Below are 18285 nucleotides of genomic sequence, written 5' to 3'. Positions count from 1 at the left end.
TTGACCTCTCTTTCGGCCACTCCTCTGCACTCTTTGAAGGAGCAATAAGTAGCAGGCTTTTTTTTTTTTCATTATTGTTTTCTTTTTTTTTATGCCCTTGAACTGTCTCCTTTGCTGTAAAAAAAAATCACGCTATTCTTCTTGGAAACAACACTACAATTGGCAAACCGCCGGTCAAGTCCTCGCTGGGAACTGATGTCTTAGCTATCAACACAAAGGAATGTCAAAGGAACACACCTCCGTTTGAAGTCCCCAGCAGGAGCCAGGCACGGACAGGTGAGCCACGAGCCAGCAGGACGAGGCGGCCACTCAACCATTGGTAAGCCTCTCTGACCGCTCATTCTCGTCACCCACACCACAGCTGACCTCAACCACCGTGCATCATAACCTAACCTAACAATCATTACTCCTTTGTTGTCGGTGCTTGTTGCTCCCTTGTTCTCCTTGGTCTTTGAAGTGAAAAAATACCCCCATGAACTTGAACCACCGTACCTCAGAACCTAACCTAAACAATCATTACTCTTCTCTGTACACTTTTTTTTTTTTTTTTTTTTTTTACAGAAAAGGAAACAGCTCAAGGACAACAAAAAAGGTGTTAAAAAAAAAAAAAAACGCTAATCGCTGTTCCCACATGTGCTGAATTTTACATTTTTTTTTCGTTCCTTCCTTGGTCTTCTTTAGCTCCCTGTCCTTCGTAACTAAATAAATAAATAAATAAAATCCTGAGAACGTGAACCCCCGTGACTCACAACGTAACTTTAAAATAACCTTTACTCTTCTGTTCTCTTTTTTTTTTCCCGATTTTTTGTCATGCCTTGGTCTCCTCCCTATAGCTCACTCTACTTCTAAAATGAAAATTAATCCCGCGAACTCAAACCACCTATATAGTTCTGAACCACCCTTTTAGTTCACTTTAGAGGAGCAGCATGTCACAGGTTTGGTTTCCCTTTTATTGTTCAGCCTTTCAACTTCACTAAAACATGAAAAAAAAAAAAATTCAGCACCCACGCCGCGTCACCCAATCTTTACCTTCCCAGCTGCCGACGACACAAAAGTAAACACACTTGACAAAAGACTCTTTCACGCAGGTGGCTGTACACAGGAAGCCTCTACAAACATCACCACCACCACCACCCCCACACCTTTCATTTCCCCTTGAATGCCTGTCACCTAACGACCCATCATCACGGAAGGGAAAAATGTGAGAGGAGGAGCAGGTTGATGTGTGAGGGGTATCTGGCCTCTCAACAGCTTCCCTTAACTCTAGTGACCTTGGGGTGAAAAACGCGCGAGGAAACAGGATGGAGATTGAGGCAGCTTCTACAAACGATTTATCTTAACTTGCAACTCAGGACTCATAATGAAAAATGCAAGAAAGTAGGATGGAGAGTGAGGGATCATCTATCAACAGGTTTTCTTCACTCTCCACACAGTTACATAAAAAAAAAAAAAACGAGAAAGCAGGATGGAGAGTAAGGCATCATCTATTAACAGTTCCCCTTTCACATCTTTCAATACACGATTAAATAGACGAATTATGGCGCATCTCTTATCAACAGTTCTTAGCTCTCCACACAGCAACCTTAAAAAAACAAACACTGAAAAAGCAACAGTTCTCCTTCACTCTCCACACAAGAAACTCGCAATCAAAGAGGTCGAAAAAACGGGACAAACAGTAATGCATCTTACCAACAGTTCTCCTTAACCCTCCACACAGCAACCTTGGAATATAAACACTTAAAACCAACACTTCTCCTTCACTCTCCACACTGTCACCTCGCAACAAAAGACAGGCGGCAGGATGGTCACCTAAGCACCTTTTCTAAACAGTTTCTCTTCTTTCTCAGCGCTCAACCTTCCCGGAATATCAGCAGCCTATTTTTCTTCCCGGAATGGAAACTCACCCGGAGCCACAAAAGACTCAAACTAAGCTACTTGTCCTGTTTCCATGGCAGTGCGAAGATAGTCGGGGTTTATAAGAGTTGGATCCTCTTGAGATAGTATTCACTCCCATCATCAGGTCTACCGGGGTGAGGGTGTTAGGATCTCTCTCTTTAGTCACTCATATTTCATATTTTTCCTCTCCTTTTCCATCATTTTCTTCCTCCCTGCTTCGTTCTCAATAGCTACGTCTTTTCTTTTAATACTTTCCTATCTTCTTGTCTTTCCGGCATTCCTTCTATCCTCCCTTTCTTCTCTTTCTCTCTCCTTTCGGTTTCCTATCCTCTTTTCTCCACCATCCCTGTTTCCTCTTTCTTTCTCCTTTCCTCTCACTTCGCCCTTCTTTTCCTTTCTTTCCTCCTACTCTTCTCTCCTTACTTTCTTCTCTCACCTTTCCCATCACTATCTCATTCTTTGTCTTTTCTCTCCATCTCCCTTAGTTTTCCTTCCTTCCATCCTTCTCTACAGTGATTCTCTCCTTCTTTTTCTTCTGTTTCCCTCTCATTTTACCCTTCTTTCCTTCCTTTTCTTCCATTCATCTTTCCTCCCTTTTCCTGCTTCTCTCCCATCCCCATATTCAGCCCCATGACCTTCCGGGACGAGGGTGTGAGGAGGGTGAAGGGTTGTTGGGTAGACGAGAGGGGCGGGGGGCGGGAAGCGAAGTGGCGTATAATTTATCAGCCAGGCTCAGGCGGGACGCAGCAACGGGATGGGAAGGAACGTAATGAAGGTTGGTGCGTGTGTGTGTGTGTGTGTGTGTGTGTGTGTGTGTGTGTGTGTGTGTGTGTGTGTGTGTGTGTGTGTGTGTGTGTGTGTGTGTGTGTGTGTGCGTTCGTAATGGTGTTGTATTAGCTTCATTAGAGAATTCACGGAACCCGATTGAGGGTAAACGTAATGGAGGTGTGTGTGTGTGTGTGTGTGTGTGTGTGTGTGTGTGTGTGTGTGTGTGTGTGTGTGTGTGTGTGTGTGTGTGTGTGTGTGTGTGTGTGTTTTCTCTTTCCGTTGTTTTTATATGCAAGGATTAAGCGGAAAAAAATATGCCTGTGAAAGTAGTGTGTTATGAATGTTAGGTAAATAATGGACGAGGCAGATAAATTACGGTTCTAGCCACTCAATAAAAGGAAGGACGGCTTGATTAATATTTGCAAGGGAGACAAAAGTAAAAGGAAAAGAATACAGCGTTAGAGATAATAAATACATCGTCCAAAGCAGCAGAGTGTGGGTGTAAAGGTAGAGGAAAAGATTAAGGATGTGGTTAATGATGAATTGAAGGACTGGAGAAGTGAAAAAGACAAGGAAAAAAAACAATATCTAGTCCTCCCCCGCACACACACACACACACACACACACACACACACACACACACACACACACACACAAGGACACACCCACCATCTTGATTATCGCTGACTCGCTCCTCCAATTACCAGAAAGTTTCCTCCATTCGGGCTTGGTGATAATTCCGCTCAGGGTTTACTTTCCCGCTTCGTATTAACCAAGTTTAGACGGGGGAGAGAAGTGTGTGTGTGTGTGGGGGTGTGTGGGTGGGTGGGGTGGGTGGAAGTGTGTTAGGTGATGGTGGTCAAGGTTACTGAAGGACTGGGAGGACTAACATAGGTGGGAGAGTAGGAGGTGATGGGTGTTAGGTTCGTGAAGGGATGGAGGCAAGCATGTAGGTGGGAGGGTAAGAGGTGACATAGTAAGAGGGGGTTGAAGGGTTAGAAGGAAGCATGTACGTGAGTGGGTGGGTGGGAGGTGATGGGACGAGGGGCTGGAGGGAAACATGTACGTGAGTGGGCGGGTGGGAGGTGATGGGAAGCGAAGTTAGCGAAGGACTGAAAGAACAAATAAGTGGAAGGGTGGAAGGTGATGGGATGAGAGGTTGATTGATGGAAGGGAGGAAGCAAAGAGGTGGTGGAAAGGTGCAAAGAGATGGGAGTCAAGGGCTTTAAAGACGCAAGGTATTTATGAGGGGGTTAGTGAAGGGCTAAGAGGAACCATGTACGTAAGTTGGCGGGTGGGAGGTGATGGAAAGCGAAGTTAGTGAAGGACTGGAAGAACAAACAAGTGGAAGGGTGGAAGGTGATGGGAAGAGAGGTTGACTGAAAGGGTGGGAGGAAGCAGAGAGGAGGCGTACGAGGGAAGCGTGACACCAACACATCAACGCAAGAGTAACGAGGCTGCGATGAATATGGACGAGATACTTGCCGGCAATGAGGGCGTAGGATAATTTTATGTGTACCGAGTGTGTAATTCGTGCTGGGGGACTAGGGCCGCTTTCAGTCACTTTGTTTGTTTTGATCGTTACCAATGGCGGTGATCGACGCTATAATTTTCCACGTGAAACTGTCCTATGGGGTAGTGGCGGCTGCAGAGGAAGGGAGAGCTGTTGAGAATGTGTGGTAAGGTGCGGGGCTAGGCTAACCCCGCAGCCGCCACTACCCCATCGGCCAGTTTTACGTGGAAATACTATAGCGGCGATAACAGCCATTGGTAACGATGAAAACAAACAAAATGACTGTGAAAGCGGCCCTAGGACACGTTACATAACACTCGTGAGCGCCTGTAATTACATCGGAGTGCCAAAGCATCGACACGCACAGCAAGTTAATGTTTTCTCAGAAGATTCGTCGTGGGGGTTATGGAGGGAGACGCAAGGTGAGGAACATGTGGAAAAGGTTAATTAGTTCATAAGTGCATCAGGGAAAAGAGGGAAAGGTAGGACTGAGAAAATAGGAATAGATGGCTAATTTGAATATAAAGAACACGAAGAGATGGAATAATAGGAATAAAAAAAGGAAAGATGGCTAAATATGATAAAAAAAGCGAAAGGAAGGAAAAACAGCAAAGAAAAACGAAAATGATAAAATAACATACAAGCACAAGAATACAAGAACAAAATTAAAAACAAACAGCAAACACAGGGATATACAGACACACACGAAGGAGGGGAGGGAGGAAGAGAGGGAGGGCGATGACTGCTGAGCGAGGTCGGCGACTCTACAATAATTAATCTTAACAATAAACACGTCAGAATCACGAGTATGTTTTAACGGAAGAGTAATGAAAAATAATGATATATGGGAGAGGGGAGAGCCACAGGTGTCAGGGTGAAGGATGGGAGGAAGAGAGGAAGGAAAGAAAGGAAGGAAGGAAGGAAGGAAGGAAGGAAGGAAAGAAGGGATGAAGAAAGGAAGGAAGGAAGGAAGGAAGGAAGGAAGGAAGAAAGGAAGGAAAGAAGGGAGGGAGGGATGGATTGGGGAGAAAGTACGGAGGAGCGGACAGCCAGACGTGATAAAAGGAATGAATGAAGATAGGAAGGAAGGAAGGGATGGAGGGAGTATTAAAAGAAGGATAAGAAACACTAAAATAAGAAGGAGCGGAGACCCTCACATGTCAAGAGGAAGGTTGGAAGGAAGGGGAAGAGGAAGGGAAAGTGGGAGGGAGAGAGGGAAGGGAAGTTCGCGGTGACTTTTTAGGGAGCGCCGTAACCCTAACGCGACCCTAAACAAACATCCACGAGGCGCCTTGCTGCTACCTCCGCCGCCCACTCCCTCTCCTCGCACGCCTCAACAACAAAGAGACACCCACGCATACACAAACACCAACCTACGGCTATTTTGGCACACACACACACACACACACACACACACTGAGGGAGGGAGACGAGACAGTTAATGAAAGAATAGAACAAAGAACTCTCTCTCTCTCTCTCTCTCTCTCTCTCTCTCTCTCTCTCTCTCTCTCTCTCTCTCTCAGACACACTCACGCCACGCCTTATCCATGTCATCAACGCCGCGTTAAGACAAAATATTCATAGCATAATTTCGAGACGGACGGACATAGCGCCACTTTTACGCGGGACGATATTCTTCTGTTGTCTGTCAGTTACGATGTCTGACACACATTCTCTCTCTCTCTCTCTCTCTCTCTCTCTCTCTCTCTCTCTCTCTCTCTCTCTCTCTCTCTCTCTCTCTCTCTCTCTCTCTCTCTCTCATGTTTCGTGGTGTGCTTGTATGGCCGGGCTGTTGGCAGGTTAGTCCGGTACGGCTGCTGCTCCTGGTGATGGTGGTGGTGGTGGAACTAAGAATACTATAGACGCCGGGCGGACCTGTTGCTAAGCGGCGGTGGAAGTGAGTGAGCGGAGGCAAGCATTAAACAGGGTTGTCAAGGTTGATTTTTTTTCTCCCCCCCAGTCAGTTTTAGGCTATTTTTGAGGAAGCGCCGTGGGAGAGTACAGATGGAGGTTGCGGGCTTTAAGTTAGGCCTACGTATTTTTTTTTTACAGGTGGTGTCAGTATTATGTATTAAAAAGTTGTTAGGTGATTTTAGGGGGACCAACTCTTTCTTTCCTTCTTTCCTTCCAGCTGTGGGATACAGATGGAGGTTTCGAGATGCGGGTTTTAGGTTAGGCCTACGTAGTGTTTTCTTTCTTTTTTTCTTTATTTTACAAGTGGTGTCAGTATTATATGTATTAAAAAACTGTTAGGTGATTTTAAGGGGGGACCAACTCTTTCTTTCCTTCTTTCCTTCCTGACGTGGGATACAGATGGAGGTTGCTGGATGCGGGTTTTAGGTTAGGCCTACGTGGGTTATTTTCCCTACTACAGGTGATGTGGCAGTGTTATGTGTATGAGGAAAAATGTTGGGTGATTTTAGGGGGACCAATTCCTTACTTCCCTTCTTTCTTTCCGTCCAACCTTCCTTCTGTTTTACTTTCTTTCCGTTCTCCCTCCCTTCCTTTCCTTCTCTTCCCGTTCTTTCCTTTCCTTTGTTTTGTTTTGCTTTGCTTTTGAGGGGGCCGAGAATTTTTGTGAAAGTACGCCGGTAAAAAAAAAAAAAAAGATCCAGAAGTACAAGTTGCTGGAGGTGGAGGAAGAGGAGGAGGAAGAGGAGGAGGAGGAGGAGGAGGAAGGAGGAGGAAGAGGATATAATACAAACGACTAAGGAATAAAAAAAAATAAAAAATACCCACAAAAGTCCTGTCCATGTGACCTCAAAAGGACCCAATCGGCAAAACTGGCTCATAAAAAATACGTAAACAAACTACACACATATAAAACCTCTTCTTTATGAGGATGATAAACCTAAAACTATGGTATGACTGTTTATTCCCCCTCCCCCCGTCCCCCTCCCTCACCCAACCGGTCAGGCCACAGAGTTCCTGGTTGGTATTACGTTACATAAGCCGCCTGTACTTCCTTCCTTCCTTCCTTCCTTTTGTCTCCCCTTCTTTCCGTCGTTCCTCCCTTCCTTTCCTTCCCTTTCCTTTCGTTTCCTCTCCCATCTTTTCCTTACCTGTCCTATCCTATCCTTTCTTTCTTCCTCCTTTTCTTTCCTTTCCTTCCTACCGTCCCTCCTTTCGCTTTCTCTTCCTTCCTTCCTTCCAGACTTCCTCCTTTCCTTCCCTTCCCTCTCGTTTCCTCACCCTTCTTTTCCTTACCTATCCTATCCTATCCTAACCTTTCCTTCCTTTCTTCCTTCTTTTCTTTCCTTTCCTTCCTACCGTCCCTCCTTTCGCTTTCTCTTCCTTCCTTCCTTCCAGACTTCCTCCTTTCCTTCCCTTCCCTTTCGTTTCCTCTCCCTTCTTTTCCTTACCTGTCCTATTCTATCCTAACCTTTCCTTCCTTTCTTCCTCCTTTTCTTTCCTTTCCTTCCTACCGTCCCTCCTTTCGTTTTCACTCTTCCTTCCTGACTTCCTCCTTTCCTTTCCTTCCTATCTTTCCTTCCTTCCTTCCTACCTTCCTTTCCTTCCATTCTTCCTTCCCTTTGGTTTCCTTTCCTTCCTATACCTTCTCTCACTCCTTTCTTTCTTCCTTCTGCCTTCCCTTCTTTCCGCCCTCCCTTCCTTCCCTTTCATTCCTTTCGATACTCCTTCGTTAAATGCCTTTTCTTTCCTATCCTTTTCTTTCCTTCCTTTCTCCCTCCCTTCCTTCCCCCCTCCCTCACGCATCTGCCAGCCTACCCAGCCTTGGAGAGATAACCAAACACCAGCCCTCGGCCCATTACATAACACGCTGGTACGGAAGACAAAGGGGGGGAAGGCGAATAAAAAAAAGGGAGAGGAAAAGGCGAGCATATGAATTGGGGGGGAGGAGGGGAGAGTCAGAATGGGAAGAAGAAAAGGAAGTGGATAAGGAGGAGACAGAGTGGTTAATAATTATAGAAGGAAATATAGGAGAAGGGAATAAGGGAAGGGAGAGAGAGAGAGAGAGAGAGAGAGAGAGAGAGAGAGAGAGAGAGAGGAGGAGGAGGTGGAGGGGATAAAATGGGGGTAAAGAGGAGGAGCAGGAGGAGGAGGAGGAGGGAGGGTGCACGATTTCCCATTCTCACTTTGACTGTACTGCTCATAGAAAACGTGGATGCTAGCCCATACTCAATTCTCTCTCTCTCTCTCTCTCTCTCTCTCTCTCTCTCTCTCTGAACATTATCACTTCTACACATTTCATCTCCAATTACCACCCTTTATTTTCCTCTCCTACGCCTTCCTTTCTCTCCTTCCTTCCTTCCTTCACAGACTTCTTTCTTTCTTCCTGCATTTCTACTTTTTCTATCTCCTCTCATTTTTATTTTTCTCTTCTTTCCATCTTCTCAAAACACACGATAAATCAACGCCAATTTTCTACCTGTTCTATTCTCGCTCTTCTCTCCTTCACTATTTTCCACCAGGAGTCACGGAGAACAGAGCACCATCCATTTACGTACCTATTATCTCCTTCAAACAGTAAACTAACTTATCTTCCTCCTTTACTCTTGCTGTCCTTCCTTACACCATTCCACTGAGGGCATAGAAGGAAATCAGTCATCCAGTCATCCATCCTCTCCAGAGCTCTTACCCCTCCCTTCATCCATCCTTCCTTCCTTCCTTGTCATATCCAACTATTTTGCTGTCATTCCTTACACCATTCCACTGAGGGCATAGGAGGAATTTCAGTCATCCATTCATCCATCCTCTCTACAGCTCTTATTACCCTTCCCTTCATCCATCCTTCCTTCCTTCCTCGTCATATCCAACTATTACGCTGTCCTTCCTCACACCATTCCACTGAGGGCATAGGAGGAAAACCAGTCATCCATTCATCCATCCTCACTACATCTCTCACCCCTCCCTTCATCCATCCTTCCTTCCTTCCTTCCTCGTCATATCCAAATGAACTTAGAAAATATAAATAAACTAATCACATAGCTGTTAATAAATACAACTGCAACGTTTAAAAAAAAATCTGGCAATACCTTCATCTGATGCCTAACCAGAGAACGTAATTGCAGTGTCCATGAGGTTCCTACACGATTAAAAAAATTAAAAAACAGCAGAAGTAATAATATCAGAGAGAGAGAGAGAGAGAGAGAGAGAGAGAGAGAGAGAGAGAGAGAGAGAGAGAGAGAGAGAGAGAGAGAGAAATTACTGTGGCCAGGCGGTGCGTAAACAAATAACAATAACAACAATAACAGCCATAATAGTAATGATATCAGAGAGAGAGAGAGAGAGAGAGAGAGAGAGAGAGAGAGAGAGAGAGAGAGAGAGAGAGAGAGAGAGAGCGTGGGGTGGGGGAGGCCGCGGTGAGATAAGGGAGATAGGACGGGGAAGGTAGCCGCATTAAGATAGCGAGATTGCGAGTCGGTTTCGTTTACGTAATGGCTTAATTAAGAGTCAGTCAGGTGTGTTGAGCGCTTTGACCTTGGAGTGTGTACGTAGTGGCTTGTTGACTCTGTGGTTGGCTTAGATAAAGATGAATAAAGATACAGCCAGACAGGAAAACACACATAAGTATATAAATAAAGATACATTTAGACAGACAAGCATACACACACACACACACACACACACACACACACACACACACACACACACACACACACACACACACGCACAACTATGAAAGACGGAGACATGGATGAATGGAAGACTACCTGAATGATACACCCCCAAAAAATGAAAAGAATAAAAATAAATAAATAAAAAGCCCCATATCTGCATACGCAAAAAAGAACAAAAGGAACGAAAAGAACTAAGAAAGAGACGAAAAAAGAACCATACACTCATACATGGAAACAAGACGAAAAAAAGGACTGGTTCAGGTACTCACGGTTCTTGTAGGCCTCCTGAATGAGCATGGTGTCGAGGGCGTGGTGGAGCTCATAGACGGAGCGACCCACAAGCTCGTCCGACTCGTAGCCACAGAAGCTCGTCACGCTGGAACCCCGGAGTAGAGTTAGGGGGCGGGGTGCAGGCAGGGGGGAGAGGGAGGAAGGAAGAGGAAGGAAGGAAGGAAGGAGGAGGATAAGTAGGCAGTGGGATGGTAACGTGGCTGGAAGATGTGTAAGTGGGTATGTGGGTAGGTATGTAGGTGGGTAGGCAGTAGGAAAAAATGAAGAAAAGAATGAACGTAAGTAGATAGTGAGTAGGTGAGTGGAATGGAAGTCAGGTAGATATATACGTAATGTAAGTAGGTAGGTAGGTAGGTAGGTAAATAAGTAAGTATGTATAATGGTTGGTAGAATAGGTAGGTAGGTACGAAGCAACAACATTAACGACAACAACAGGGTTTAATCGACCAATGACACAAGCAAACAAACAAAAGAACAGGCATCAGGAACCCACTTGGCATCGACGTAGATGAACTTCATGTCGAGCGAGTGTTTGCTGAGGAAGGTCTGCTTGTCGAGGGGGAACTCTATGTAGGAAGGGTGCGGCACCGGGATAGCCAGCGCCACCAGCCAGGCCTTCTCAGCCTTCTCGCCCACCACCTCGCCGATCACCTGCACCACCTGTTGGCCGACACACGGGATAAATAGCCTGGTTAGTCAGTTTGTTAGAGAGTTTAGGTGTAAATAGAGTTGGATACTTATAGTGAGTTAGTTAGAGTTGGCTAGTTAGTTTAATAGTAAGTTAGGATCAGGTGTTAAATTTTTATCTAGTTAGTTATATTGATACACAGTTGGCCACTTAGAAATAGTTATAGATAGTTAAATAATCACGAATATTTATCTAGTTAGTTATATATAGTTAAACATTTAGCTAGTTGGTTTGCTTGACAAGAATAAAACACCAGATGAGGGAAAGAATAAGGATGAATACAATTAACACAGACAAGCATATAAACGGGCAATAAGCGGTTTAATTAAGGAGGAAAGGAAGCACTGGAGCGGAGGAAGATAGGAGAGTGGGAATGAATAGAGAAAACGGAGAAATTAAAGGTAAACGAACAGAGAACTTAGAGGCGAAAAAAATGTAGAAGCTAAACTGGGAGAGCAAGAAAAGATTAAAGACAATGGAAGACGGAGGGGAAGTTACAGTTAAATGGTAAAAGAAACAAAAACAACACAGCTTAAGGAAGAAAAAAGACGCACTGAGGCGGAGGAAGAGGAGGAAAGGAGAAAGAAAGAGGAGGAAAGGGAAGTTGAGTGGCGATAAACGAGACTTGAGGAGAAAAGGAGGTGAACTTAATTGGAGGAAGAAGGGAGGAAAGAAAAAGGATAACAAAGAGGTAAAAAACGCACTGGGACGAAGGAGGAAGGAAGGAAGAGGCGATAAGGGAAGCTAAGAGGCGATAAACGAGATGGCTTGAGGGAGAGACGAAGGAAAAAGTAAGGAAACGAGGAGGAAATGGCGCACGAGGGAGGTGGAAGGAAGAGAGAGAGAGAGAGAGAGAGAGAGAGAGAGAGAGAGAGAGAGAGAGAGAGAGAGAGAGAGAGAGAGAGAGAGAGAGAGAGAGAGAGAATAAAGAAAGTTAAGAGCTGATAAACGAGAGTTGAGGAGGGAGGGAAAGGAACTGAACCGGAGGAGGGAGAAAGGAGGAAAGTATAAGGAAAACTAAAAGGGAAACTCTTGAGGTAAAACAGAAACGCAGCTTAATAAGGAACATTGTCACTGTGAGGAGGAGGAGGAGCAGGAGGGGGGGAGGAGGAAAGGAGAAAGAGGAGAGGAGGAAAGGGATGCTAAGAGGCGATAACGAGGCTTGAGGAGGAAGGAAAAGGGAAAGATGTGAAGGAGGAAAAAAAGGAGGAAAATAGATAAGGAAAACAAAGAGGAAAGAACGGGGAGGGAAGGAAGAGAGGATCAGGGAAGACAAAGAGGCGATAAACGTAGCATGAGGGACAAAAGAAGACGAACTGGAGGAAGAAAGGAGAAAAAAGAAGAAGAAGAAGAAGAAGAGAGAATAAGAGAAGATTAGGCAAAAAGAAAAGCAACTTAGGGGAGGAGGAGACGAACTAAAGGAGGAAAAAAAGGAGGAGAGAAAAAACGGAGAAGTGGAAAAAAAACCGCACTGGGGAGAAGGAGAAGGAGGAGGAGGAGGAGGAGGAGGAGGAGGAGGAAACATGGAAACATGGAAACATGGAAATGCAGGCAACAGAAAGCCTATTGGCTCATTACGAGGTCGCCCGCTTGGGTGATTTAATCTGCTCGACCGCCACTTGGGGCTTGGTGAGCAGATGAAAGCACCTCGATATTGAGGAGCAGATGGAAGCCCCTCGTTATTCAGTTTACTCCTGACGCAGCGAAATGACGGTCGATTCTATATTTGAAGGAGTTGATGGTATTCGCATTTACTACTTCTGAGGGAAGATTGTTCCAGTGGCGGATGACTCGGTTTGAAAAGAAACTCCTTCCAATGTCTGTGTTACATCGACTCGACTGAATGGGTAAACCGTTATTTCTAGTTCTTGAGTTGGTTTGCAGTTCAAAGAATTTGGAGTAATCGACGTTATTGAACTTTTTTAGATACTTGAAGACTTGAATCATGTCCCCTCGTAGGCGTCTTTTCTCCAATGTAAAGAGATTGAGTCGCTTGAGTCGTTCCTCGTACGGTTGAGCCCTGAAAGTTGGAATCATCTTTGTGGCGCGTCGTTGAATCCTTTCCAGTAAAGCAATGTCCTTTCTGTAATTGGGAGACCAGAACTGCACTGCATACTCGAGGTGCGGTCTTACCATGGAATTATACAAGGATAGCATCACGTCTGGTGTTTTACACTCGAAGTTCCTCGCTATGAACCCGAGCATAATGTTGGCCTTGTTGTATGCTTTTTACAGTGATTCGCGTGTTTCAGGTCACTGCTGATAGTGACTCCAAGATCCTTTTCCTCCTGCATCGCTTGCAGAGGTCTCCCATTCATGATGTATGTGTGGTTACTATTTTGGGACCCAATGTGCATGACTTTGCATTTGTCAACATTAAAAGACATTTGCCATTTTTCCGACCATTCGATAATGTGATTGAGGTCTTTCTGAATGATTTCGCAGTCGGTCTTTGTGAGGGCATCTCCACCCACCTTGGTGTCATCTGCAAATTTCGATATTGTGGATTTCAGTCCTGATTCTAGGTCATTGATATATATGATAAAGAGGATGGGTCCCAGCACTGACCCTTGAGGCACTCCACTAGTGACTGGTAGCCAATCGGAAGGCTGTCCGTTGAGTAGTACTCGTTGTTTTCTGTCGGTGAGCCAATCTCTTATCCACGCGATCAGATTGGCTCTGATGCCCGCCGAGTGCAGTTTCTTAAGGAGTCGCTCGTGCGGTACCTTGTCGAAGGCTTTCTGAAAGTCCAGGTATATAACATCACTGGGGATGTGGGCATCCCAGTTCTTATATATACCTTGGAAGAAGTCTAATAAATTCGTTAGGCAGGAGCGCTTGTTTCTGAAGCCATGCTGGGTGTCGGAGATTACATTATTGTTTTCTAGAAACTTAACAAGTTTATCTCTAATAATCTTTTCGAGTATTTTTCCTGCCACTGATGTCAAACTTATGGGCCTGTAGTTTAATGCAACGCTTTTGTATCCTTTTTTGAAAATCGGTGTTACGTTCGCCATCTTCCAGTCTTCCGGGACCTTGTTTAGTTGAACTGACCGGTTGAATATGGTAGTGAGTGGTTGCAGTATTTGTTGTTTAAGCTCTTTTAATAACCGCGGGGACAAACTGTCGGGTCCCGTTGACTTGTTCGTGTCGAGTTTATCCAAGTACATTTTTACTTCATGGTCGCATATTGAGTCAATTTCCAGCGGCGTGATCTCACTCGGCGGGGCAGGGCTCTCGGGAATGGTTTCGATGTCCTCGACTGTGAATACGGATGCGAAGTTACTGTTGAGGATTCTGGCCATCTGTTTACTGTCCTGAGTTACAGATCCAGTCTCGTCTGTCAGGGGACCAATATTGGATTTTACTTTCTTTTTCGATCTTATGTACGTGAAGAATTTCTTGGAGTTAGTTTTGATTTCGCGCGCTATTTGCTTTTCATAGTTGCGTTTGCTACTCCGAATAAGGCTGCGACAAGCTCTGAGGCTGTTGTGGTACTGTGTGCTGGCTTCGGCCGTAGCATTCTCTTTCATCAAATTATAATTCCTTTTTTTAGGTTTACTGCCCTTTTATTTCTCTGGTCATCCACGGTGGATCTACGGCCCCATTTACTCGCCTGGATTTCGTAGGCACTGTAGCCTTCTCTACTTGCAACAGCTTATCTTTGAAGACGTTCCACGCGTTGTCGATTGTATTGTCGGTGATGCCAAGTTGGTCCCAGGTCGTAGGGGAAGCAGTGCACGGGCTAAGTTGAAATTTCCTTTTTTGTAATCTGGTATCACTGATGGATTATCTACGAGTTTGTGACATATGTTGATATTAAAACGGATTAAGTGGTGATCGCACCCATTAAGTTTCTCACCAACTGTACAGTCGCGAATGAGGTCGGGGTCGCTTACTAATACCAGATCCAGCAGATTGTTTTCTCTTGTTGGTTGAGTTACAACTTGAGTGAGGAACGAATCCTCCACCATTTCTAAAAGCCTGTTACCCTCTTGATCTCCAGTCATCAGTCCCCAGTCAATGTTAGGGCAATTAAAGTCCCCAATTATAATTGCTTCCTTGCTTTGTGTTAGAGAGTGAATCTCTTCGTAGAGGGCAGTGTCATCGGCTGCCTGTTGTTTCGGAGGCCTGTATACGGTTGCAAGTGTTAGTTTCTTGTTATTTGCGGTTATTTCCACATAGACAGAATCGTATTTCTCTGCGTCCTGTTTGTCTATTTTTATGGCAGGGAGTGTACGTATTACGTAGCAAACTACCTCCTCCTTTCTTGTGCTTTCGACTTTTGTGGAAGCTTTCGTACCCAGGGAATGACATTTCGGATTCTAGATGGGTAGAGTTGGCCCAAGTCTCTGTGATGGCTACCACATCTGGTTTCTCTGTTGCAATATACGCCCTAATTTCGTCCTTTTGGGTATTAAACTACGTGCATTTGTGTACATGATAGAAATGTGGCCGTGACGAGTTGTACCAGTTCGCTTGTCGGAGGCGTGGTTAGTTACAGTTTCTTGTGAGTCGCACTGACGCTACGGGTTGGTTGATCAAGGGCTGCCTTTGCCCCGTCCTCGCCCGCCGTTTTTTGAAAGGCTTTTCGAAAAGCTTTTCACTGCCTCGTCCAGAAGCCTCCCGAAACGCGCCGATCCAACCTCATTCAGATGTAGTCCATCGTTCCAAAACAAGTCTGGGCGCTCAAGGAAGTGGTGCCAGGCGTTTGTAAACGCCACGCCTTCGTCGTCACAAATTTCCTTCAGACTAGTATTGATGTTGCTCGCTTTGCTGTTGAAGCCGGCGTAAGCGTTGATTCTGGGTAGAATTCCAGAGACAATGACGTGAGGGGACTTGGTCTTGTAACGCCGAATGACCTGACGGTATTTTGATAGTAGGGCCTGAGTTTGAGTAGACTGAACGTCATTTGTCCCCGCGTGAATCAAATAAACTGTGTCTTCCTTCGCGAGTTCCGTGACAGCATCGACAGCTGAAGTAATGTCGTCCAGTTTGGCTCCCGGAATACAATAACGCCTCCGCGTCTCTGTATTCCTGCCGCAGAATTCCGTTAATTGACCTCTAACCAGCGAGTCCCCTACAAGTCTAACAGATGTTTTCAGCGTGTCTGTGCCCCGAAACTGTGTCTGATCTACGCAGACCACAGCAGGAAGAATGGTCTTGTGGCGTCTAATGGATGAGTAGTGAGGAGTGTGGTGGCGACTGGACGTGGAGGCGTTAGGAGGGCTGGTAGAGGAGAGGGACAAGGGGGAGCCAAGGGAAGATGAGGAAGAGGCGGAAGGGGTTGACTGCAGGGGAGCAGAGGAGGAGGATGTTGAGGATGTGGAGGAGGGGGCAGAGGCGGAGGAGGAGGAAGGGGCGGACGGGGTTGACTGGGGAGGAGTAGAGGAGGAGGATGTTGAGGATGTGGAGGAGGGGACAGAGGCGGAGGAGGAGGAAGGGGCGGTAGGGGTTGACTGGGGAGGAGTAGAGGAGGAGGATGTGGAGGAGGGGGGAGAAGAAATGTATGAGGAGGCGTCAGAGGCGGAGGAGGAGGAAGAGGAAGAAGGGGTTGGCTGGGGGGGAGTAGAGGAGGAGGATGTTGATGATGTGGAGGAGGGGGCAGAGTTGGAGGAGGAGGAAGGGGCGGAAGAGAAGAGTGAGGAAGAGGAAGGGGAGGAGGAAGAGTAGGTGGTGGTGATGGTAGGATGGGTGGGGGAGGGGGCGGGGGTGATGGCGGTGCTGGTGGTGGAGGGTGAAGAGGGAGAAGAAGAAGACGAAGAAGAAGAAGAAGAAGAAGAAGAAGAAGAAGAAGAAGAAGAAGAAGAAGAAGAAGAAGAAGAAGAAGAAGAAGGGAGTTGAGGGTGTGACGTCACGATGTCCCAGAGTAACGCATTGGAGCGTTGTAGATCCTCGTTGGTTGTTTGTAGTGCCTGAATACGTAAGTCTAAGACACAGTACCTACACATCGCGTCGCTGGCTTGGTAATGAATCGCAGCATATTTCTTTGAACAATTACAGCAATTGAAATAGTTGGACGGCATGATTACTTCTTCTTTTTATTTTTTTATTTTTATTTTTTATTTTTTTATTTACTGTTGCAAGACGATATATCGGTGAGCTTTATAGTTAAGATGAATTTTGTATTCGCGTGGACTAAGGTCAACACCTGGAGGGAGGCGGCTTTAAATCGGTCGAGTCACGCGGGAGAGTTTGAGGTGTGGCGTCTATGAGGGCCCACACGTGTTTTCCCTCCGGGATTAAAATTCTCTGGGGGATTAAACTTTTCCTCCTTTTCAAAACAGGTGTGCTGGTATACGGGTCAAGCTTTGTACTTCTACGTTAGTGACAGATTTTCTACGTTAGTTAGACACAAGAAGCTCACTGTCTTTCACTGGGTGCTGTGTTAGGTCGTGTAGTTGTAATCCTACTGAGGAAAGACAGGAAACACAAAAAAGTCGATTAATAACTTAACCGCTCGTGGCTGTAGCAGGGAAGTCCTCTCACTGTAAGGTAATCCTCGCAACACTTCAAACACTAGTTAGACGCGTCACAGCACTGAGTTAGACGTTAATTAATTAGTTTGAGTGGTGCTAAATAAGACAAGTAAACAAGCACAGTTAGTCGTTCGATTTCTGAGAAGGCGTACGGGCCTATTTAAGTAACGGTTAATTAAAAACGTGGATGAACGGATTTCAAAAGTTGTGACGTTAAAATGTAACACACGGAGTCGATTTACACACACGGAGTCGATTTACATACAAAATAACAAGTGTCGTTTCACCAGACGAGGCGAAAAGCAAGGTTAAGGTTTGATGCCGGTAGGGCAGCGAGGTCAACGTCCGTCCCTTTGAGGAGGTCAGGCGAGACTGTGGAGGTCAGGCGAGAGGAGGAGGAGGAGGAGGAGGAGGAGGAGGAGGGAAGGAAGGGAAAATAGGGGAAGTTACGAGGCGATAAACGAGACTTGAGGGAGAAAAGTCGACATGGAGGAGGAAGGAGGGAGGAAGAAGGAAAAGGAAAAAATGAGAGAAAAAAAACCGCAATTGGAAAAAGGAATAGGGAACGAAAATAAGGAAAACTGGCGATAAATAAGACTTGAGAAAGGAGGGAAAGGAGGAAGAAAGGAGGGAAAGGAGGAAGAAAGGATGAGGAAAGGAGGAAAAATTATGGAAAAGGAAGAGGAAAAGAGGCAACTGGAAGAAGGAAGTGGGAAGGAAGGGAAAATAAGGGAAGCTACGAGGCGCTAAACGAGACTTGAGGGAGAAAAGTCGACATGGAGGAGGAAGGAGGAAGGAAGAAAGAAAAGGAAAAAAAATGAAATAAAGAAAATTAATAAGAAAAACACAATGGGGTGGTGATGGTGGTGGTGCTGACCTTGTCGGTGGCGTTCTTGAAGTTGACGGACCGGCCCTTGGAGGTGAGGGTGCACTTGAGGCGGAGGAAAGCGCGGCGGGGCTGGTGCGGGTTCTTGAAGGATGTGAGCTGCTCCACCTCGCTGTGATCCACCATGTTAGTGTAGTGGTAGAGCGAGCTGCCCATCACCTCCTCCTGCAACAGAGAGACGC

At 45.7% G+C, this 18285-nt stretch overlaps 1 protein-coding gene across 8 annotated transcripts in view; it reads right to left on the bottom strand.

Annotated features, from left to right (window-relative positions):
- Positions 1-18285, bottom strand: part of LOC126995711 (endothelial PAS domain-containing protein 1-like) — a 280018-nt gene that overhangs the window by 101234 nt on the left and 160499 nt on the right. For all 8 annotated transcript variants that reach the window (XM_050855532.1, XM_050855535.1, XM_050855534.1 and 5 more), the window contains 3 exons: positions 18095-18268; positions 10544-10710; positions 10029-10135 (listed from right to left, as the gene is read on the bottom strand). In XM_050855532.1, the coding sequence (XP_050711489.1) occupies positions 10029-10135; positions 10544-10710; positions 18095-18268 (448 nt within the window). The remainder of the gene's footprint in view (positions 1-10028; positions 10136-10543; positions 10711-18094; positions 18269-18285) is intronic.

This window comes from Eriocheir sinensis, chromosome 8 (assembly GCF_024679095.1).
Source record: "Eriocheir sinensis breed Jianghai 21 chromosome 8, ASM2467909v1, whole genome shotgun sequence".
In the NCBI taxonomy this organism is placed as follows: Eukaryota; Metazoa; Arthropoda; class Malacostraca; order Decapoda; family Varunidae; genus Eriocheir; species Eriocheir sinensis.
This window is presented reverse-complemented; position numbering and strand designations above follow the sequence as displayed.